This window comes from Notamacropus eugenii, chromosome 1, assembly GCF_028372415.1.
Source record: "Notamacropus eugenii isolate mMacEug1 chromosome 1, mMacEug1.pri_v2, whole genome shotgun sequence".
NCBI lineage: Eukaryota > Metazoa > Chordata > Mammalia > Diprotodontia > Macropodidae > Notamacropus > Notamacropus eugenii.
Genome location: NC_092872.1, coordinates 414,559,581 through 414,582,772, shown reverse-complemented (window position 1 = coordinate 414,582,772; position 23,192 = coordinate 414,559,581). Strand labels below are relative to the sequence as shown.

General features: G+C 44.6%; 1 protein-coding gene across 1 annotated transcript in view; it reads left to right on the top strand.

Annotated features, from left to right (window-relative positions):
* The window catches only part of RGS14 (regulator of G protein signaling 14), a 30,242-nt gene extending 13,422 nt beyond the window's left edge, over positions 1-16,820 (top strand). Inside the window, exons 3-16 of the mRNA XM_072631187.1 lie at positions 4,056-4,077; positions 4,443-4,621; positions 4,732-4,824; positions 4,984-5,127; positions 5,762-5,908; positions 6,320-6,431; positions 7,595-7,707; positions 7,964-8,173; positions 9,059-9,135; positions 9,553-9,679; positions 10,590-10,671; positions 15,479-15,525; positions 15,603-15,714; positions 15,975-16,820. Of these exons, the coding sequence (XP_072487288.1) occupies positions 4,056-4,077; positions 4,443-4,621; positions 4,732-4,824; positions 4,984-5,127; positions 5,762-5,908; positions 6,320-6,431; positions 7,595-7,707; positions 7,964-8,173; positions 9,059-9,135; positions 9,553-9,679; positions 10,590-10,671; positions 15,479-15,525; positions 15,603-15,714; positions 15,975-16,210 (1,701 nt within the window). The 3' untranslated portion in view covers positions 16,211-16,820. The remainder of the gene's footprint in view (positions 1-4,055; positions 4,078-4,442; positions 4,622-4,731; positions 4,825-4,983; positions 5,128-5,761; positions 5,909-6,319; positions 6,432-7,594; positions 7,708-7,963; positions 8,174-9,058; positions 9,136-9,552; positions 9,680-10,589; positions 10,672-15,478; positions 15,526-15,602; positions 15,715-15,974) is intronic.
* The last annotated feature ends 6,372 nt before the right edge of the window (positions 16,821-23,192 follow it).

The following is a 23,192-nucleotide window of genomic DNA, read 5'->3' as shown; positions in this document are numbered from 1 at the left end:
ATTGGACATCTCAAACTGAATGTCTAAAGTAGGATGTCCAAGACATAAAGTGTTATCTTTCCCCAGACACCCATCCATCTTCTACACTTCCCTGTCTTCATGGCCCTCCAAGCTTGCGACCTTGGAGTCATCTAGTACCCCTCACCTTCCCTCACTCCACATATCCATTCAGCTGCCAAGTCTTGTGGATGCTAACATGACAACATCTGTTATAGCTCTCCCCTGCTCTCCACTTGCACAGCCACTCCTCAGTTCATTCCTTCATCGTCTCTCGTCTGCATTATTGAAATAGTTTCCTAATTGATCTTCCTGCCTCAGGTCTCTCACTTCTCCTATCCATCCTCCATGCAGCAGTCAAAATGATATTCCTCAACCATCGGTCTGACCTTATCTGTCCCTGTCCTTGCTCAGTTAACTCCAGAGGCTCTAATATCAAATGCAAGTTTCTCATTTAGGTCTTCATTTAAAGACCTTTCCAACCTGCCTCCACCCTTTCTTTCCAGGCTTATTACACAATGCACTCTTTAGACCTGTCCTTGTCTTTCACTTAACAAATTCCACCTCCATTCTGTGTGCCTTGCTACTGGCTGTCCCCCATGTCTTAAATTTCTCTTCACCTTTACCTCTTAGAACCCCATGGCTTTCTTCAAATCTAAGTCCCAGGGCCACCTACCTGAACCCTTCTCTGCTCCCCAAACTGTTAGCACCACTTGGAAATCATATTTAATTTGTCTGTCTGCTTATGTGCTTATATATAAATGTGTACAAGTTGTTTTCCATGACAGAATGTCAGTTTCTTGAGGGCAGGGACCATTTTATTTTTATCGTTTAACCCCCACACCCAGCACATAGTAGGTGCTCTCCCTCCTCATCCCAGCTTCTTGACTTCGTCTTCAGCCAGAATCCCAGGTCCAAATGAAGTCTTTCTCAATCCCTCTTAATTCTAGTGCCTACCCTCGGCTGATTATTTCCAATTTATCCTGTATGTAGCACATTTGTAAGTAGTTGTTTGCATATTGTCTCTCCCACTAGAACATGATCTCTTTGACTCAAAGAGCTATATTTTATCTTTTTTTTTATCCAATTCTTAGCACAGTGCCTAGCGCATAGTAGGTACTTAATAAAAATTATTGCTTGACTGCTTAAATAATGCTTAGTAGTTGTTGCTTAAAATAGGAGCATTGGATGAGATGATGTATCTGTCAGGTTGTTCCTAGCGCTGACATTCTGTGACTTCCTTCATGATTTTATAGATCTTTTCTGACCCTTTCAGCCTCATTTCCAAAATGAAGAGACTTCATCTTTTCAGTTTGTCCTTATGCTACCTTGAATGTCAGTGGCATCTAAAACCAAGCTTGTTACTTAGGAAACAGTTTCCTAAAGATAGCCTCCCAGTCACAGACCCAGAGTGACAGGCTCATAGATACAGTCTCAAGATGACAATCCCAAAGTAACAACCCACAGAAGCAGTCACTGTCACTCTTCCCAGTATACAGAGCCTCAGGCCCACCATAGAGATATCCCCACAATCCAAGTCTACCATGGCCAGCACCTGCATGCTTCAGAGGTGAGGCTGTAATTCCCTCAGAGTCCAAGGTCACGGCTTCTTTTTCTAGGCACATTGGGACTTTCCTGTGTGTCTCAGTGACATTTACCCCTACCAATCTCCACTCCCCACCCTGCTTAAAATTTCACACTCCAAGGATGCTGAAAGGGTTAAAGGATCCTAGATTGGAAGCTGGAGGAGACATTGGAAGTAATCTAGCTCAACTCACTCATTTTATAAATAGGGAAATTGAGGCCCAGAGAGATCAAATGACTTGTCTAATATTCCATAGAGAGTAAATAGAAGAGCTGGGATTTGAATACAGGCCCTCTAACTTTCCATGGCCTCAACCTCATAAGATGGAATGGTGCCAAGATGGAGTTGGCACTGGCATTTCCTGGGTCAGGCATCCAAAGAGACTATAAGCATCACTAGGGAGTTTCTGGATATGTATTAGGTAGTAAAAGTCAGACTATGGAGGACTTTTAATGCCAGTTAATGAGTTTAGACTGCAAACAAGAGACAATGGAGCAGCCTAGGAAGCCTTCATAAGTTATCACTGATAGTTTCATTCCAAAAACCTGTCACTACCAGTTTACTATCTGTGCCCTGGGGGTCCAGGGTTCTTGTAGAGTTTGCCTCGTATTGGAGAGAGCTATCATTGTCTCCTCTTAAATGTGGGGAAACTGAGGCCCAGCTGTATGTGGAGGTGGTGGGGTGAGGGTGGGGGAAGGATCCTGGAGCCACAAACCTTCCAACCTCAATGTCTCTACTGACTCTTCCTTCCCCTTTCTCCCCATGCACATTTCTCCTCCCACTGGGCAGGGTGGAGGGAGGTCTCTTCAGTCCTTACTTCCCCTGCAACAGGAAGCCACAGAAGGCAGCTCTAGAGGTCTTAGAGAAATAGGGACAAGTATATTGTTGGGAACGCATCTCTAAGAGAAGATAACTTGGAAAGTTTGAAGTCAGTGAAACACTGGACTTTATAATTAATTATGCTCCTTTTACAATCTTTGTGCCTACACCTCCTTCCTTTCCACCTGCATTGCCACCTTCCACTTTCCTTATCTCTACCTTGTCCCAATTTTTATCCAATTCAATTTGAGAAACATTAACTACCAGCATTGGTAGAGAAAGTTTCTCATCTGGAATTCTCTGTAACAATGTAATCACAGCCAATGATTTAAAAACAAAAAACCAAACAAACAAACATGTTACATTTCAAAGTGCTTTAATATTTACAATGTACTTTCCTCACAATCCTGGGAGAATGTGGTGCTTGCTGCAGCCACTTAAATATCATTTAACAGTATTTTTTATCACCATTTAACAAAGGAGAAAACTGAAACTCAGAGAGTTATGTACCTTGCTCAGGTCACATGGCCAGTAAGAGTCTCAAATCTGAGATTCAAAGGCTGATTTTCTGATTCCTATCTAGCATTCTTTCTTCTATACATTACAGTTGTAGACGTTAAATTGGCTGTGCTGGAGAGATCTGATAGGAATTTTGGGAGAGGAGCTCAGGAGAGGGGCTGGAGATAGGGGGAAAGATCCAAGGAGTTCTGTGTATATAGAGGTAACTGTTGACATCCAAAGATCGGAGGAAAGACGAGAGGGCAGAAAGTCAGGGGAAAACCCACACTTAGAGGTCAAGAAGAATGGGAAGCCAGTGAATGAGACACAGGGATGGCCAGAGAGATAGGAGGAAAGCCAAGATAGTGTGGTATAGGGGCCCCCAAGCTTTTGGTGGTGAGGAGCCCTTTCTATTGAACAAAAGTCTTGAGTTCTGTGAGCAGGGTGAGGATGGAAGAGGTTAATGGGAGACCACAGTGTCAGATCTGGGATTAGGGAAGGGACAGAACAGTCAGTTGCTACTGAGCTTTGGCCTTTTTCAACAGGATGTAGGTGTGGCTGAGAAAAGTCACTAGGGGTGGGAAAGCTATTTGGAGATTCATCTAGTTTGTCTTGCACTCAAGAGTTTAGGGATTCCTGGAACTTGAGTATAGCTGAAGACCTGAGAGAGTGCATGGGGTGAAAATCAATGTCAGAAGTCAAGTTAGGACAAGACTTGAGCCAAGTCTGCTCCCATATCCATTTCCACATCTCTCCATCCCATCCCCACTTCTTCCATCACTGACCAGGCATTCAGTGGTTTTGTACCCTGGGTACCCTGGCTAAATGGGCAGCTAGGTAGTGTAGTGGATAGAGCACCAGCCCTGGAATCAGGAGTTCAAATGTGGCCTCAGATTCTTCCTAGCTGTGTGACCTTGGACAAGTCACTTCACCCTATTTGCCTCAGTTTCCTCATCTGTAAATGAGCTGGAGAAAGAAATGGCAAACCACTCCAGAATCTTTGCCAAGAAAACCCCAAATGGAGTCACAGAAGACTTAGATATGACTGAACAACAGCAAACACAGACTAACCTGAGGTTCTGGAAGTAGGTACAACATCTACCCACCTCTCCCAGCCTGGGCCCCTCTCTAGCCTTTTCCCTCTTCTCTCTTACAGGTCCTAGCTGTCTCTGATGGAGGTGAGTTGGAGGAAGGGGCCCAGCCTGGATTCTGGTTAAAGGATCAAGAGAAGGGGCTCAGAGCCCCTGTTTGGGTTAGGGAGGAAAGAACAGCATACCTTGTGTCTGGCTTTCCTCCAGGAGCATTGAATCTTTGTGAGGGTCCGTGTGTGTGTGTGTGTGTGTGTGTGTGTGTGTGTGTGTGTGTGTGTGTGTGTGTGTGTGTGTAAAATTAGGTGCATGGCTGAGAGGGAAATCAGAGGTCTGACTAGGGTGGGTAGGGAATAATAAATGTTTATTGAATGAATGCATGTATGATGAGGGGGCTTTCTGGCTTAATGGATCCTACAGTTGCATTTCTCTCCCCTCCTCCTCTATTCCCCTAGAGCTGAGCAGTGTGGTGGGGCCAGAGGGAGCTGAGGAGGGCCGGGGAAGCACCCTCAGTGTCCACAGCCTGCCCAGTGGCCCCAGCAGTCCCTTCACCTCTGAGGAACAGCCTGTGGCCAGCTGGGCAGTGTCTTTTGAGAGGCTGCTTCAGGATCCACTGGGTCTTGCCTACTTCACGGTGAGTGCTGGGGCTGGAGCAAGTGAGGAGGGGCACGTGGCTCTGGGGACCCCTCCCCTTTCCTGTCTACCTCTCTGCTCCTGTGTCTCGGACTCTGTCCCTGTTTATAGGAGTTCTTGAAGAAGGAGTTCAGTGCAGAAAATCTGTCCTTCTGGAAAGCTTGTGAGCAATTCCAGCAGATTCCAGCCAGTGACACCCAACAGGTTGGAAACTGGGGGGAGGGGGAACTGGGAGGAGAGAAGTGGTGAGCATGGAGGGAGAGGGGCAAGGGGAGGGATGAGGAAGGGGAGGAAAGAGGTGCAGGACCTGTAGGTAGGTTGCTCCTGGGAATGGCCTGGCCACCTCCACCCTTTCTACTCCAGTTGGCTCAGGAAGCTCGACGCATCTATGAGGAGTTCCTGTCTAGTCAGGCTTTGAGCCCTGTGAATATTGACCGGCAGGCCTGGCTTGGGGAGGAGGTGCTGGCCACCCCCAACCCTGACATGTTCCGGGTGCAGCAGTTGCAGGTATGGGCCTAAGGAGAGGCCTGGGTGTGGGGGAAAGCCAATGGCTCTCTCCCCTTCCCTTCTGTCCCTCAGTTCTTCATCTTTCCTCTCCATCTTCCTTTTCCCTAATAAGCTTTATGATTCAGAGCAAGAAAGCTCTCTTTGCAGGGCTCTGTTTCCCTTTTCTATAATATGAGAGGGTGGGACCAGAGTGGGAGTTCCACACTTTTTTGTGTTGTCATGGCGCTCCGGTGAAACCTATGGATCTCTTAGAATAATGTTTTTAAATAATTAAAGGAAAGGCCAAATTTCATTTAGAGATGAGTGAAAATAAAGATGTAATTTTTTTCCCATCCAATTTCCTTGACCCTTGGAAATCTATCCATAGATTTTGTAGGGGTCCATAAAGCCCAGGTTGAGAAATCCTGGACTGGATGATTCTAGAGAGGGGCACCATCAGTGGAAGCCAGCCTTTCCCTAAGAGTCCTCAGGCTCCCTTGGCCTCCTGGGGATCTGTGGCCCCCAGGTTGAGGATTCTGCCCTTGATAATCTCAAAATTGCCTTCAAGCTTTGGATCCTATGTTGCTGCCCTCCCCCTCATCCTGTTCTCCTCCCTTTACACTGCTCCTCTTTGTTCTTTCTCTCCTCCCCTCAGATCTTCAACCTCATGAAGTTTGACAGCTATGCTCGATTCGTCAAGTCCCCAATGTACCGGGAGTGTCTCCTGGCAGAAGCAGAAGGGAGGCCCCTCTGTGAGCCAGGCACCTCAGACCCTGGAAGTCCCAACGCCACATTCCGGAAGGTGCCTATGTGGGGAGGAAGGGTCTGAGTGTTGAGAATGAATCCCCATTGCCATCAAGTATGCCCAGAACCTGAGCCCTTGATCACACACACACACACACACACACACACACACACACACACACACACACACACACACACACACACACACCTGAAAACATTTAAATATGAAAAAGCAACTAGTGTAGGGAAGAAACCTAGGCCTGCACCCAGTTCAGTCTGCTTTTCAGGCAGCTTATCTCCTTCCTGAGGGCACAGAAATGCACCAACCTCCAGCCCTGGCTCTGAGTGTTAGGATGGGCCAGCCTGGATAAACAGGCCCTGCCTAGTCCTCCCAACCCTCTGGACAGGAGTTGGGGAGTTGGGAAAGGGTTGGAGGGGGCAGGGTCCTGAACACCAGGTTCTCTCTCAGAAGCCAAAGCTGAAGCCTGGAAAGTCGCTGCCCTTGGGAGTGGAGGAGCTGGGCCAACTGCCAAATACTGAGGCTTTTGGGGGCCGGGGGCCCAGGAAGTCCTTCCGAAGGGGTGAGCAAAGGAAAGCCTGGGCAGGTGGGACAGTGGGGAGGGGGCTTCATTGTGGGATGGTGGAATGGTGGTTTTAAAGGTCTCTTCTATCTCCAGTATTCTGAGTTTTGATAAATAGAAGATCTGTGCTAGACCTAGGGTTTGCAAGACCAGAGTGTTCAAAGCTGACTTTAGCACTTACTAGCTGTGTGACCCTGGGCCAGTCACTTAACCGCTGCTGCCTCACTTTCCTCATCTGCAAAAGGGAAAGAATAATAGCACCTATCTCCCAGGGTTGGAGATGATGTTTGTAAAGTGCTTTGCCAACCTTAGGGTGCTGTGGAAGTGCTAGCTGCTGCAACTTCTAATCTCTCCACAGACAGAGACCTTTGCCTCACTGTGCTCTAATAGATAGTTCTGGGAACTTCTATTCCCCATCTGTGATCCTAGCCAAAGTGTTCCTCAGAGGGTAGACACAGGCCCATTTGCAGCTGGCGCTCAAAGTGGAGTAAGGGCGTCCAGAACCCTGGGCTGAGTCATCACAGGGCCAGAGCACCCAGTGCTCAGATGGATTGGGGATCCCATCAATTGGAGACAATCCCCTCTGATGACACAGGTAGCCATCCGTCAACTCTTGCCCATCCTGTGATATTCTTGTCAGTGTTCTCCCATAAGTTAAGGAAGGCCTCTAGTTAGTGAGAATCTAGGTCTTTACTGTAGAACCTCAGGGTAACTCTTAGATTCTCTCAGATGTCACCTCTGAGGGGCAGCTAGGTGATACAGTGGATAGAGCACCGTCCTGGGGTCAGGAGGGCCTGAGTTCAAATCTGACCTCAGACATTTACTAGCTGTGTGACCTTGGGCAAGTCACTTAACCACAATTACCTGGAAAAAAAAAGGCATCTCTGAGGGATTCCACATTCTGGTTCCAAGATGCAAAGATGTTTGTGTGTATATATGCATGTGTGTTTGTGTATGTGTATACATATGTGTATGCTTATGTGTTTATATATATGTATGCTTGTACATATGTGTGTGCCTTCTTGAGTAATTCCAACCTGTCTCTGTATCTTGGCCTCCCTCTCTGAGCAGAACTAGAAAAGAAGCTCTGTGTAGTTGCCACATGTGAGGGGGCAGCCTGGGGAGGGGGTCTTACTTAAAGACCATCTGTCTCTTCCCCTCAGAGTTAGCCACCACCAATGGGAACCCAGCCCTTCGCCGAGAGTCTCAGGGCTCCCTCAACTCGTCTGCCAGCCTTGACCTCGGTTTCCTGGCATTTGTCAGTAGCAAATCTGAGGTAAGGGTCTGTCTCCTTCCACTCCCCCCAACCCCAACGGCCTGGGGCCTACAACTTTCTCTTCCAAATTCCTTCCCCTGGTTTTCTACCCTAGTTACTTGTGAGCCCTCCCCTTCCCCAGTGATTTTTCCTCTGTCTTCCCCTCAGTAAGCAGATCCTTTCCTCTCCATGGTATATTCTCACCCACTTTTCTCATAGTTACTCACAGTGTATCTCTGTATGTCCATGAATGTGTGTGTTTTTGTCACCTACCCAGACTCAGAGTCACCGGAAGAGCCTGGGAGGCTCTGAGGGTGAAGGTGAGGGTCGGGTTGGACGTTACTGCTGCGTATATCTGCCAGACGGCACAGCATCCTTGGCCCTGGTACGCCCTGGTTTAACCATCCGCTGTATGCTGGCCAGCATCTGTGAGAAACGAGGCCTGTCCCTGTCTGATATCAAGGTTTACCTGGTGGGCAATGAACAGGTAGGTAGGAACTGAGCCCTAAGTATTGATCTAAACCCCTGACACCCCCTTCCCCTCCCAACACACACAAAGCACAATCCCAACCCTAACTCTGACTTTAACCCTGACCTGATCCTTGGTTATGCCCCTGTCACTGATACTTGGCTTCCCAGATCTGTCTCTTTCTTACTATATGGGTGACCCTGAGCACATTGTTTTCCCTCCCTCTGCCTCAGTTTGTTCATCTATAGAATGGAAGGACTGGACAAGATGATGTCTGAGGGGGTCTTCCAGCTTCAAAATTCTATGATCATAAGAGTTAACAACTGTCACAATACCATACTCTACCTTCTAGGAGTTTATAATCTATCATGGGTCACAGGCAGTGCAATAACAAAAGAAATAGTTGAGAATACAAGACCAACTAGTCTGCATGCCAAACCAGTGCTGGGATGATGAGGTGATAGTGACATTGGATGAAGGAAGGACTAAAGGGGTGGCCATGGGTGTGGAAGAGATGGGATTGTGGGAGAGGCAGACACGAAGGATCCATGACCTCAGGGCTCACTGGAAATGATGCCAACCTTTGTCCCTGCCTCTCACTCCATTCCTGACTTTGTCTCTGCTATTCTCCTTGTTCCCAACACTTAACTCCCTCCCTTCACATCTCAGGGCTCAGAGCCCCTAGACTATTTGTCCTGGAGGGTATCAGAAGGCTCACAATGTCTAACCCTGACACCAGGATTTTATGTCTGCCCAAGCTCTCTGGCTTTTAGCAGTTATTTCTAGAATTTGGGGTGTGTATGTACGTGTGTTTTGGGGGGCAGGATTCTTCCATTGGGTTCTCCAGGGCTTGGGTAAGGGGCCTTCAGTGACATTACTGAGTCCCTACGGCTGTGTCCACAGAAGGCCTTGGTCCTGGATCAGGACTGCACTGTGTTGGCTGACCAGGAGGTGAAGCTGGAGAACAGGATCAACTTTGAGTGAGTGCCCTTCCCTTCTCCCATGCAGGTGGAGCCCAAGGGCTTCCACCTCTTCCCCTTGCCCTGCCAGACAAGACTAGAGGTAATAGGTCTTTGATAAATCTTGGGGGCTTGAGGGGGTAGGGTGAGGGTAAGGATTATGTATGTGTATGGGGTTGAGGGGGAGAGACAGAGGCAGAGACAGAGAAGCAGAAAGACTGTAGGAGGCAGAGAGACAAGAGAGATACAGAGCCAGAGAAACCCTTTCCTATCCTTTGGAAATGCAGAACACCTGAATTCAAGGCTCTGCTATTGACTAGCTATGACCTAGGACAAGTCACCCAAGCTTTCTGGGTCTCAGTTTCCTCCTTTGTCAAAGGAGGATTTTGGAAGAGAAGGCCTTGAGGTCCCTTCCAACTGTGACATTCTGTGCTCTAGGCTGGAGATCACACCTCTGGGCAAAGTGGTCAGGATCACAAGCAAATCTTCTAAGCGTCTGAAGGAAGCCTTGCTACCCATCCTGGAAAAACATGGCTTGAGTCTGCAGCAGATCTCAGTACATGTGGTGAGGTCATGCCCCACCCCTAACAATCCACACATACACCCGTACTTGCCTTGGCTCAGCCCTCACCTAGGGTATTGCACTGTATCCTTCAGTGGCTCCAGGAACAGCGAGGGAGGAGTAAAGTTTCTTGGGGCCTAGACAGACAAGGTCTTTGGGGAGAGGGTGGGGAAGTAGTGGGGAGAGGCCAAGAGAGAGGAGGTGGGTGGGACCCTAAGAGAAGAAATCTGGACAGAGGAGTAAGCAGGTTCAGTTCAGTTCAATAGGAGGTTACTTTTTGTGCCTCCCATGTGCCTGGCACTAGGAATAAAGAGATAAAAAAAAACCTCAAAGCAGTTCCTGCCCTTAAGAAACCGACGTTATAAAGGGAGGGAGGCACACACCTAGTGCTGAGATAAGTGAATATAAAAGCTACACAAAGTAAAAGGCAAGCAGACAGGCAGTGAGCTAGCAGGCCAGAGAGCCAGCTTCAGAGGAGGGATGGTCTGATTGCATATCCCATCTCTGAAATACTGGCTGCGTAACCTTGGACAAATCACTTAAACCCACAGGGAAACTCTTTTAAACTATAAATTACAAAATAGATTCAAACTATATTGGCAGAGGGAGTTTGCTCTAGTGACTAGGGAGGGGAGGAGGGAATAATCATTCAGTAAGCACCTACTATGTGCCAAGCACTATTCTAAGCACTTTACAGATATTTGATACTCACAACACCATCCCCTCCCCACCCAGGTAGATCATTAAATCACAGGTCTAGATTTTTAAAAAAAAGCAATTTCTGATAAGGGTTGGGGTGGAGAGGGCCCCAGCACCTGTGGGCATCCAGGAGGACTCCCTATGGGAGATGATGCTCGAGCTGAGCCCCAAAGGGAGCCCTGATCTCTCCCAATGTTTGACTGTGCCCCTCCAGTCAGGTGAGAAGAGGACTCTGGATCTGGAGAAGCTTGTGAGCACGGTATCATCCCAGAGACTCGTCTTGGACACTCTTCCAGGTACAGGGTCTCACTGGCTCTGCGCCCCTGAGGTTCTGTCACTCAGATCATCTGCCCAAGTCCCTGCGGGCCAGAGGGAATTCAGGAGAATTGGGAGACACCTTCAGGGCCCTGAAAGAATTCTAGTTAAGTTTGTTCAGTTCAACCAAAAAATTGACGTTATTAAGGGCCTGTTTCACTCAAGGCCTCCTTATAGGGCCAGCCACGTAGGGTGAGTGCCAAGGTTGGGGGATAGAGGAAAAGAAAGAGCTTCACCCTAGAAGCAGCTTGGGAGAATGGGAAGAATGTTAGAATTGGAGCCAGATTCAAGTCTTGGCTTTGACATTTAATCACTGGATGATGGTCAACAAGTCACACTTCATCTTGCTCTACCTGTTTCTTCATCTGTCAAATGAGGAGCTTGAACTAGATAATTTTTAAGATCCTTTCCAGCACTAAAACTCTGATTTGTACAAGCTGAAGTAGTTGAGGAAGGTGTCACAGAAGAGGCAGGCTTTGAAGGATGGGGGAAGGTCATCCTAAGCAGGAGGGAAAGACTGCAAAGGTAGGTTGGGAGTAGAAGGTGGAAGGCCTTGACTGCCAGTTTACAAAGTTGGACATTAGAGAAAATGGGCATCAGAGGATCTCAGAACCAGCTAGGACCTAGTGTAACTCATACCTGATCAGGAATCCTCTCTGCAACATTCCAAATAAATCTATTCACCCTTGGCTTAAAGTCTCCCAGGCAAGATGAATTTACTGTCTCCTAAAAGCACTTTATTTAACTCTAGCCATAAGAAACTTTCCCCTTATATCCTTATGTCTTTCTAAAATTTCTTCCCATTGTTTCTATTTCTAAATTTTGCGGTCAATTAAAGCAGTTCCAAGCCCCTTTTCCCTATGATATCTCTGCTTCCCTGAGGACAGGTAGGTGGTGCAGTGGATAGGGCTCCATGCCGAGAGTCAGGAAGACTCATCTTCCTGAATTCAAATCTGACCTCTGACACTTAATTAGCTGTGAGACTCTGGGGTGAGTCACTCATCCCTATTTGGCTCAGTTTCCTCATCTGTAAAATGAGCTGGTGAAGGAAATGGTAAACTGCTCCAGTATCTCTGCCAAGAAAACCCAGAATGGGGTTACAGAGAGTTGGACCCAACTGAACAGACTATGTAGCCATGAAAGCTTCTATTCTAGATGCTCAGCATCCTCTGTCCTTTCATCTGCACCTTATATAGCATCATCTACAGGTCCCTTGTTCACCTAAGAGTCATCATAACAGAAACAGTGGTAGCAGCCACAGTGCAAGATCAGTTCGCAGAGGTAGAAGATAGAGAAAGAGGAAATCACTGGGCCAGCAGGACTGAGCTCTGGAGAATGCCCACAGTGAGGGGCCAGCAGGAATAAAAAGATACAACAAAGGAAAAATAGAAAGAACAGTCAGAAGGGTAGGAGAGAGACCAAGGAAGTACAGTCCAGTATAATGGAAGCCAAAGGAACTGAGTTTCTAGCAGGAGGGACTGGTCCACAGTGTCACAAGCCACAGAGAAGGCAAGGAAGTTAAAGACTGAGAGAAGACTAGTGGGTTTGGCAAGACTTCAAAGAGTAGTGTCAGTGGGGTGGGAATGGAAGCCAGTCTAGAGGTGTTTAAGGAGGGATGAGGTCAGTCAGGCTATCAGGCAGCCAGGAAACATTTATTAAGTGCCTATTGTATGCTAGGCACCGTGGTAAGCATGGTGCTGAACAAGGGGAGGCAGTGGTTGTAGATGCCTCATTGGAGATGCTTGACAGTGAAAGGAAGAAGAAAACGAGGATGGTGGCTGGAAAAGGAAGCAGGGTCAGAGGGGGACTTTCTGTAGACCAAGGGAAAGAAGATAGTAGACAGGGAGATGGAGAAGACTGGAAAAGACAAGGGTGGATGAGAGAGGGAGTGAGAACTCAGAAGACAAGAGGAATGGGATCTGGTGCACACACAGAGAAGTTAACCTTGGAGAGGAAGCTAAAGACAGTTTTTCTTTTGAGAATGGAGGAAAGGATGAAAGAAGGATAGAGAGAATTACGTGGAAGTGAAGAAACAGAGGTGAGGGAGCATAGGCCTGAAATGCCACCCCCCAAATGCACAAACACACACGGAACATACACACGCACATACACACTCCACCCCAAAGAACAATGATCCCATTGCCCTAAACCACTAAGGTTCACAGAGCACCCTTCTCACCATAGTTCCATGAGGTGGAGAACCCAGTTATTGTTATCCTCCTTTTACACAAGAGGAAGCTGTCTCAGAAAGATTAAGCAATTTGTTCCATGTCAGACAGTAAATGTCAGAGGCAGGATTCAAACCCATTCTTCCCGACTAAGCACTTCTTTATCAAATTATTCTTATTGTTATCTCTTTGTTTTTAACCAAAATGTCTCCTAGTACTCTTTCCCTCCCAGAGAGCAGGGTCATGCCACAAAGAATATCTTTTTAAGAAAAAAGAAAAAGAGGAAGAGGAAAAATAAAATCAGACAAACCAATCAATACATTAAAAAAGTCTGAAAATATGTGCAGTGCTCCACACCCGTGGATCTCCTACAGAGGAGGGGGACGTCCCTTCTCTGGGGCCGTCCTTGTTCTTTGTCATTTTGCATCATTCGTTTTTGGTTTTTTTGGTGTGTGGCTGTTCTCTCCATTTACATTGTTGCATTTATTGTGTGCATTGTTTTCTGGGCTCTGTTTACTTCCCTGCATCAGTTCATGTCGCTCTGTCCACACTTCTCTGTACCCATCACACTCATCATGTCTCACAGCATAATCATATTCCATGACATCCATGTACCACACCTTGTTCAGCCATGCCCTGATTGAAGAGCATCTACTTATTTCTAGTTCTTCGCCAGCACTGCTGTAAATATTGTGGTCTATGTGGAGACTCTCTTCTCATTGATGACCTTCTGACTCCAAGATCTTTGGTGACAGACTGTGTCTCAAAACAACTTTTACTTTGACCTGTCTGTGCCACTTGCTAGGGCAACTAGGTGATGCAGTGGATAGAGTGTCAGGCCTGGAATTAGGAAGACCTGAGTTCAAATCTAGCCTCAGACACTTAGTAGCCACGTGACCCATGGCAAGTTGCTTATGCCATTTTGCCTCAGTTTCCTCATCTGTAAAATGAGCTGAAGAAGGAAATGGCAAACCACTCCAGTATCTTTGCCAGAACCACCACCACCACCACCAAAAAAGGGGTCATGAAAGGTCAGACATGACTGAAAAATAACTAGACATACTATTTGCTGACTGCCCCACTGATTTGGCCCTTAATCAGGTGTGACCTCCCATCTCCTCTAGGGCTATCTTGAACTAGTACCTATTAAATATTTTGTCATTATTTAGCTGTTAGCTGTCAAATCTTGAATTGTTATTTAACTCTTTAGTTTTAAACATTTTAAACATGACTGAACAACAAATAAAAAAAATCTGTTATAGTCTCTCTTCTCTATTAGACTATGAGTTCCTTGAGGGTAAGAATTATGTCTTGTTCATTTCTTAATCTCTCATAGCAAAGTCTGGTACAGGGCCCTGCACAGGGAGGGTCATCCGGTGTCCATTATTTATTGTGTGCCTGCCCTAAGCAAGATCCATGCGAGAAGCGAGGCAATAAGAGTTAGCATTTAGATAGCACTTTAAGGTTTGCTGGTTATCTGATTTTATCCTCACAGATATAGGTGATATATAGGTGTTATGATTAGCCTCATTTTACAGAAAAGTGAGGCAGATAGAGGTTACAAGTGACTTGACCGAGGTTACATAGTTAGTAAGTTATCTGAGGCTAGATTCGAATTCATGTCTCTCTGACTTCAACTCCAGTGCTTTATATCTGTGCCACCCTTTGGATTTGATTTGATGAGTTTTAAGACTATCTATCTATCTATCTGTCTATCTATCTATCTATCTATCTGTCTATCTATCTATCTATCTATCTATCTATCTATCTATCATCTATCTATCTGTCTGTCTCTCTGTCTCTCTGTCTGTCTCTCTGTCTATTTGTCTACCTATCCATTCATCTATCCATCTATCTTCCTATCTATACATCCATCAATCCATCTATCTACACATCTATGTAGCTTGCCAAATAAAAAGTGCTTAATAAATTTTATCTGTCTATCTATGTACGTATCTATCTGTCTGTCTATATGTATCTATTTTTCTATCTATCTGTCTATCACTTAACCTCTCTGGGTCTCAGTTTCTCCATCTGTAAAATGGAGGCATTGAACTAGATGTCTTGAAGGTCTCTTCCAGCCCTAAAGTTTCTATGTAGGTAAAGTAAAAGGCAGTGTAGTGGTTAGAAAGCCAACCTTGGAGTCAGGAAGATCTGAGTCCTCATTTCACATACTTGCTGTGTGCTCCTGGGGAAATCACTTCAGGGCTCAGTATCCCTGGAAACTCTCCTTATCATATAAATTGCAGAGCAGGTACCAATTTGTACTGGTGGGTAGAGTTTCCCCACTGGGAGTTCCCTACAGCAACGAAATCATAGTTGTAGTTCAAAACATTTTAAAGGTGGGGGGAGGAGGTGAGAGAAAACAGAGGCTTGGTCATTTCCTTGGTAGATGGGGTAGGAGGAGTCATGATCTGGGGAGAGGAGGGTCAGGCATATATTAAAATCCCTTCCTTAGGAGGCTGGGAACAGTTGAGCCCCAAAGCTCCTTCTTCTTCCCCTTGTACTGCCACCAGAATTGAAGAAAGTATTAGTGTTACCCTCGGCTTACTCTCTTGGGGTTTATGGGGAGGACAGTGAAAGTATAGTGGATCCAAACAAAGCCACTTGTCTGTTGCAGGTGTGAAGATCACAAGAACTGAGTCCTCCTCTCCAAGGCAGAGTCAGGTAAGGCTGGGGCAGGCCGTTTTCTTCTCTAGGAAGCTGACTCCTCCCCAGAAGGCACTAACACAGTGTTCTTGCAGGGCAGCCCCCTCCAGACTGAGGGAAAGACATCACAGCCTCCCTCCCTGCTCACCAACTCGCTGGCCGAGGGGCCCAGGAGCACTGGGAAGCGTCACACATGCGACATTGAAGGTGCCAGGCCACCCTTAGTTCTGGGGATAATTGGGGGCAGGGAAGGAACTTCCAGGGCCTTTCTGAGAAGGACTACAGAGGCAGGGGCCTGGGGCTGGGGCTGGTGGAGGGGAGAGCACCCAGGGGAGCAGTATGGGCTGATGTGAGCTCAACTGGGAAGGAAAGAGCCAGGAATGAGGAAGAGGAGAGGGAGAATGGGGGATAAGGGGATGCAACGTTGTGCTAACCCAGCTGAAGTCCTCTTCCTTTGCCTCTACCAGGTTTGGTGGAGCTGCTGAATAGGGTCCAGAGCAGCAGAGCTGATGACCAACGGGGGCTGCTCCGCAAAGAGGACCTAGTACTCCCAGAATTCCTGCAGCTTCCTGCAGCCCAAGAGCCAAGCTTGTCTGAGAAACAACCCCATGAGCAGGCTTCACAGAACCACCCACCACAGATTGAGCCCCCTGCCCCTGCCCAGGGGAGCCCAGCAGACTCCTCGACCTCCCCTGCCCTCTGACCCCCAGCCAGCCTCCCCTCTCCCTCCCCAGGCAGGGCCTGGGCTGCGTCTCTCCACCCTTGCTACTGCATGGGGCTGTGTCCCTGGCTGGCTGTGCATGCCATTGTGGGCACGCTCTCTGGGGCACAGCATGAGCTCCCGCATCTGTGTGCGCATGCATCCCATGTGTGTATGATGCCCTATCTTCACCAGCCTCCAGGAGACAAGATATAGGACAACCTAGAACCAGGGAGGCCACCAAAGTCCCCCTACTTATTACCCCATTTGCACAGCTACCCTCCCTCCTATCTGGCTTAGGACAGGCACTTGCTGATATTTAGAATGATAACACCCATCGAGGGAGGGTCCCTGGGGAGATGCAGAAAGTTGCGTATCCTCCATTCTGCCCTCGCTGCTCCCGCCACCTCTCTCCTTCCCAGCAGGCTGGCCTGGAGGAGTGGGTCGCCGGCACGGACTTGTCCCTCAACCCAGGGGGCTTTGAGGGGCTGGGGTGGAAGGCCACCACCCTAATTATATATACTGTAAATATGTAGTGGATGCTTCAGGCAGGTAGGTGTGAACCTAGATGTAAAATATTACTATTATAATAATTATTATTCTTCTGCTATGGTGTGTGGTGTTGTGTTTGTGACAAGGGTCCTCCATCCTTGTTGAACGTAAGCACTTGTGTGATGGGGGGAACTCTCAAAAATGCCGTTAGGATGATGGTGCAGTCTCATGGGCATCTAGTTGGTGCAGTAGATAGAGTGCTAGACCTGGAGTCAGGATGACTCCTCTTCCTGAGTTCAAATCCAGCCTCAGACATTTACTGTCTGTGTGATCCTGGGCAAGTCACATAACCCTGTTTGACTCAGTTTCCTCATCTGTAAAATGAACTGGAGAAGAGAATAGCAAACTACTTCAGTATCTCTGCCAAGAAAACCACAAATGGAGTCATGACTGAAAAAGACTGAATAACAAGAGCCATAAAGTCTCATAACAATCTTCATATCAGAAGTGCAGCCTGAGCTGTCTTTGAATAGTCATATCATCAGTGATATAGCCCTGACCAGAACACTGAGTCCCCATGCCCCAACCCGCCAATTCCACTAGGGAAAGAATCAAATACTGTAAAATGAGCCAGAGAAGGAAATGGCAAATCACTCCTGTGTCTCTGCCAAGAAAACCCCAGATGAGGTCATGAAGAGTCAGACTCGACAACACAGCCACAGAGCACAAGGTGTGTAGGCAAAGACACCAGATACAATTCCAGCTGTCTTCCTACCACTGGAGACACGCCCTTGTCAGGGATGCTTCCCAGGAAGCTCAGATTGTGTAGCCAGGTCCTTTCTGAAAGCTGAAGCTTATCTGGGATTGATCTTTGCTGCCAAACAAACGTGCCCCAAAGACAAGGTTGTGGTCATCCCCATTGTCCACTGGCAACTATTTATTTGCCTTCTTTCTTAAACGACCATTAGCTCAAAGCAAAATCAACTGCAAGTCATGTCATCATCTTGATGTCATGGTCCTCTTCCAGAGTAAAGAACAAACACAACAACAGCTAGCATGGTGTTATGATGGGGGTGATGTGATGTATTCCCACGTATTTCACCTTGTCCTGTGCCATTTTTAGAGTTCCAATGCTAACATCCCAGGCCTCTTCACAGCCAAATGATTTAGCAGCAGAGCATGACACCAAACTCATATAAGAATATAAGCAGTTTAATTTTATTGAGTTCCTTATGATTTCTCTTTCATGTTTACTTTTTTATACTTCCCTTCAGTCTTGTATTTGAAAGTCAAATTTTTATTGAGTTCTGACTTTTCATCAGGAATACTTTAAAGTGCTCTGTTTCATGAAATTTCAATTTTTTTTTTCCCCTGAAGTATTATACTCAGTTTCATGAAGTAGGCTATTCTTGGTTATAATCCTAACTCTTTTGTCTTCTGGAATATCATATTCTAAACCTTCTGGTTTTTTAATGTGAACACTGCTAAATTTTGTGTAATCTTGACTGTGGCTCCATAATATTTAAATTGTTTCTTTCTGGCTGCTTGCAGTATTTTTTCCTTGACCTGGAACATCTGGAATTTGACTATGATATTCCTCGAATTTTTCATTTTAAAATCCCTTTCAGGGAGTTATTGTAAATTCTTTCAATTTCTATTTTCCCCTCAGTATTTAACATATCAGGGCAGTTTCCTGTATGATTTATTGAAATGTTATCCTTAAATTCTTTTTTAAATGATGGCTTTCAAGTAGTATGATATTTCTTAATTTCTCTCTCAATTTCCAGCTCAGTTTTTTTCCTAATGGGATATTTCACTTTTTCTTTTATTTTTTTCATTCTCTTGACTTTTAAAAATTGTTTCTTAATGTCTTATGGAGGCATTAGTTTTCCCTTACCCAGTTCTCATTTTTAAGGAATTGTTTTCATCAGTTAAGGTTTGTACCTCTTTTACCATCTGATAAATTCTGTTTTTTAAAGTATTATTTTCTTCAGTATTTTTTGTGTCTCTTTTACCAAGCCACTCATTGTTCTTTCATAATTTTCTTGCATTGCTCTCATTCCTCTCCCCCCAATTTTTCCTCTACCAATCTTATTTTATTTTTAAAATAATTTTTGTAGCTCTTCCAGGAATTCTTTTTGGATTTGTGTCCAATTCACATTTTTCTCTGAGATTTTTCTTGCAGCTTTTTTGACATAATTATCTTCCTCTGAGTTTGTGTCTTGCACTTTCCTCTCACCATAGTAGCTTTTTATGCTCAGGCTCTTTCTTTGTTTTTTGCTCCTTTTTTTCCAGTCTATTTCTTGACTCTGAACTTTAAAGTTGGACTATATTTCCAGGAATGGAGGGGAGGATACTGTTCCAAGATTCAGGTTCTTTTGAACTACAGTTTTCAGAGTTAGTTCTGGGGTTTGGAAGTTTTTTTGTACTTCCAAGGTGGTATGATCTGGGGAGAGGTGTAGTCACTGCTCTCCTGGTCTGTGCTCTGGTCCTTACCTAGGAAGGGTCCCTGATCCATGACAGCCACAAGCTGCTGCTTTTCAGGGCCTCTGATCCCTTGAACATACACTTCTCCCACCCTTGAACTGTGACCTGTAAGTGGGTATGGTCAATGAAGTAACCAAACACTACCATGTCCTACGTCGAATGATAGCACAGGGGTCCCTGATAATCTCTTTCTGACCAGTTGCCAGATCTTCTTGCCATCTCTGACTTGAGAGCTCCTGAAGCTTCTGCTGTTCACCTTACCACCTCCAAGGCCTTCAACTGGTATTGCCACTCTGGGCCAGTCACCACCCCTATGTCACAGATCCCTTCTTCCAACTTCCTAAGTTATCTTGATCTTGAAAAATATCTTACCCTGACACTTCATTGGCTCTGCCCTTCCAGAATTCAGTTTGAGGCACTATTTTCAAGTTGTTTGGAGGGTAATGTTGAGAGAGCTCATCTGATTCCTCTATTCCACCATTTTGGTTGCATCCCTCCTCCCCTCAATTTCCAAGTCTTAGCTATAAACTTTATATATATATTTATATATTAAACATTACATATTTATATATATTATATATATAAGTTTATATATGTTTATATATATGCATATATATAAAATTTAAATATATATGTATATATATATATTTAAAATCATATTAAGACTTTTGGGACGCACTATATACAGCTGGATTCCAGTCACTGGAGAGGAAAAGTTACATCTGCATTCTAGCCAGCAAGGGGCATCTGGGCTTTGGGTAAGATCACCTTTGGGTCATGGCAGGAGAATCAATTATCTAACACCCAGGTTATAGCAGAATTTCACCACTTTCCCCTTTTCCATGCAGAGCCGCACAACAGGGCTGCTCCATGAAGCCAGTATTTTATAGGAAGTTGCTGATCCTGTCTAGGCATGTCTAATTGGCGTCCCACATCTACCATCACAGACAGATAGGTAATAATTTACTGGGAAGCTGAAAGTTTCCAGAAAGATTCCAAGAAGGGAAAGTTCAGGAGTAACAGGCAGAAGGTGGGCAACAGAGTGGAACAGAGACAAACAAATCCTCAGGAAAATAGAAGCTTTTTTTTTCCACAACTACCAAAACTTTCCAATATGGATAAAAATATCAAGATAGGAGTTGAGTAGTTCTGCCTTCTCTCTATTGTCCCATTCCCTCTTAAGAGTAACCCCAAACCTTTCTGTGGTCTTCCATTTTTTGCCTCTCCCTCCCAATGACTTTTAAAAGCTTTTTTTCCTCTTTAACTCTTGCTCTAAGCTTCAACTCATTCTGGACTTACTGACTTTATTCTTACAGGAACATGCCACTTTTTTGCATTCATCCTCAGTTATTTGCTCTTGCTTCTATCTTTCATATATGTATTTTAAAAATATACGTGGATCGATGACTTTCCTAGATAACCCATGCTGGTCTCTTTAGATAGTGCTCCATTTTCTTCCCCTTATGGAAATACCTGTGTTTGTGCCATAAGAATTTTGTTCTTGAGAAACTTTCATCCCCTCTAAAACTTTGGACCCTAGAATTCTACCAAGACTTTTGCTGAGCCTTTTGAGAACTAACTTCCCAAAATTTAGGGTGCCAATCAGACTCTGCCTGGCCTTCCCCTTCTTATTCATTAAGAATTCCAAAGTGGTACATTCACTTTCTTACAAGTGTCCTATTATTCCTATTTCAACCATCAGACCCTCTTTATTGATCATAATCAGGTCTAGAATAGTGGTTCTTCTTGTCACTTCCTTTTTCTATGGAAGAATGAAGGGATCATCAAGGTAGCAAGAATTTGTTAGCTATTCTGTTTTTACAAAAGACGGAAAGAGAGAGAAAGACACAGACAGAGGGAGACAGAGACACAGATATGGTACTGTGTAAAGAATGTGAGATCTGGAGTCAGATAACCTGGAATTGAATTCAAGTGCTGATATTGACATACCATCTATATGACCTTGGCAAATCATTTAACCTTCTGGAGTCTCATTTTTTTCATCCGTAAGCTGACAGGTTTGGACTTCATTATCCCTAAGATCTCTTTTTGGCGTTGCCTACTCTTATATAGGTAATAACAAATAATGCGTGGGCAGCTAAGTGGTGCAATGAATGAAGTGCAGGTCCTGGAGTCAGGAGGACTCATCTTTCTAAGTTCAAATCTGGCCTCAAACACTTCCTAGCTCTGTTACCCTGAGAAAATCACTTAGCCCTGTTTGCCTCAATTTCCTCGTATGTAAAATGAGCTGGAGAAGGAAATGTCAAACCACTCCAGTATCTTTGTCAAGGATCCCAAGTGGGGTCACAAAGAGTTGGCCAAAGTGTGTGGCTAGTGCGGTAGATTCCAGCACTAACTGGTGCAAAGGAAATTGTGGTGACTAAAGTAAATCGGTAAAAGCTGAAAACACAACCAAATCCTGGAGGAATGGCAGAAGTCAAGGCCCAGGGCTCAAGAATCAAAAATTTAGTACCAGGAAAGCAACAGGATATTGACTTAAACAAGATTTCCATTTATCACACTAGCTAATCTTCAGGTACAAGCAAATTTTTTTCCAGAAAAATTTTTATTTGAATTTAAAACATTTTTAAAATTTAAAATTTTCTTTTTTATTATGAACTCAATCATCAACAAACACAAACATTCAAACACACAAAGGCCAGCAAAACAGATTGTATATGAAGCCATGAATTTCTGTTACATATAGTTTTTCTAAATATATATGTTACATTTAATATAACAGTTGCAATGTTGTTCTGTTTATTTCTGTGTTCCTGCTGAAACTTTTTTTTCTTCTTTTAAAAATGTTTTATTGATTTCTTTTTGAATCTCTGCCATTTCTTACTAACTCATACCATTAATCTCTTCCTTTAAAAATAATGAATATAATCAAATAAAATAAATCAGTACATTGGTTATGTCTGAAAATGAATACCTCATTCCATACCTCTCTGATGAGAAACAGGGAGTATACTTTACTTTTAGCCTTTTGATGACCATAATTGACTCCTGAAGACTTTCAAAGTTTTTACTTTTACATTATTGTAATTATTATATAAATTATACTCCTGGTTCTGCTTATTTTGCTCTGAATCAGTTGATATAAGGCTTCCCAAGTTTCATTGAATTCTTCATATTTGTCCACCAGTCTTGCATTGATATATGACCATTTGTTCTGCATTTCCCAGTTGATGAGCACCCACTGTTTCCCATTTTTCGTTATAATAAAATTACTGCTATAAATATTTTTTTAAATAAAGATTCTTTCTCTGTGTCTTTGATCTCTTTGAGGTATATTCCTAACAGTAGTTTTGCTGGGTCCGAGGCTTTAGTGCTCTTTAGTGACTTTGAGAGTATAATTACAAATTGTTTTTCTGAATGGTCCACAGTTCCACCAGCAGGGCATTACTGTTCCTGTCCTCCAACAGATCTCCAATATTTGCCATTTTTCATATTTTGTCATCATTACAAACCCTATGAGTGTGAAGTGAAACACCAAAATTGTTTTAATTTGTGTTTCTATTATTATTAGTGATTTGGGGCAATCTTTTCATAGAAGTGTTATCACTTGCATTTATTCTTTTGAAAACTACCTGTTCATATCCGTTGACCATTTATCTACTGGACAATGGATCTGTTATTATACATTTGCAGTAATTGTATAGCCTATTTTAAAAATATTTACAGCAAAGATTACGCTCCTAATTATCTATTTCTTTTCTAATTCCAACTTCATTGGTTTTATTTTTGTATATATCAAATGTTCTCTGGTCCCTCCACCCCAGAATAAAGCTATATCTCTCCCTCAGAATGGTAATGGTGCCCCTGAGGGGCTACGATGACCCTAATGCCATTGGCTCAAGCCTCCATATCTCAATAGTTTCTCTCCACTGTTAGCCACCAGTGCCTAGGATCCCAGTTCCATTTAAGCAATTAACAACAATTAACTTTTACAAAGCAATATTTACTTCAGAGATATAGTGAAAACTGAGGTAAAACATTCTTC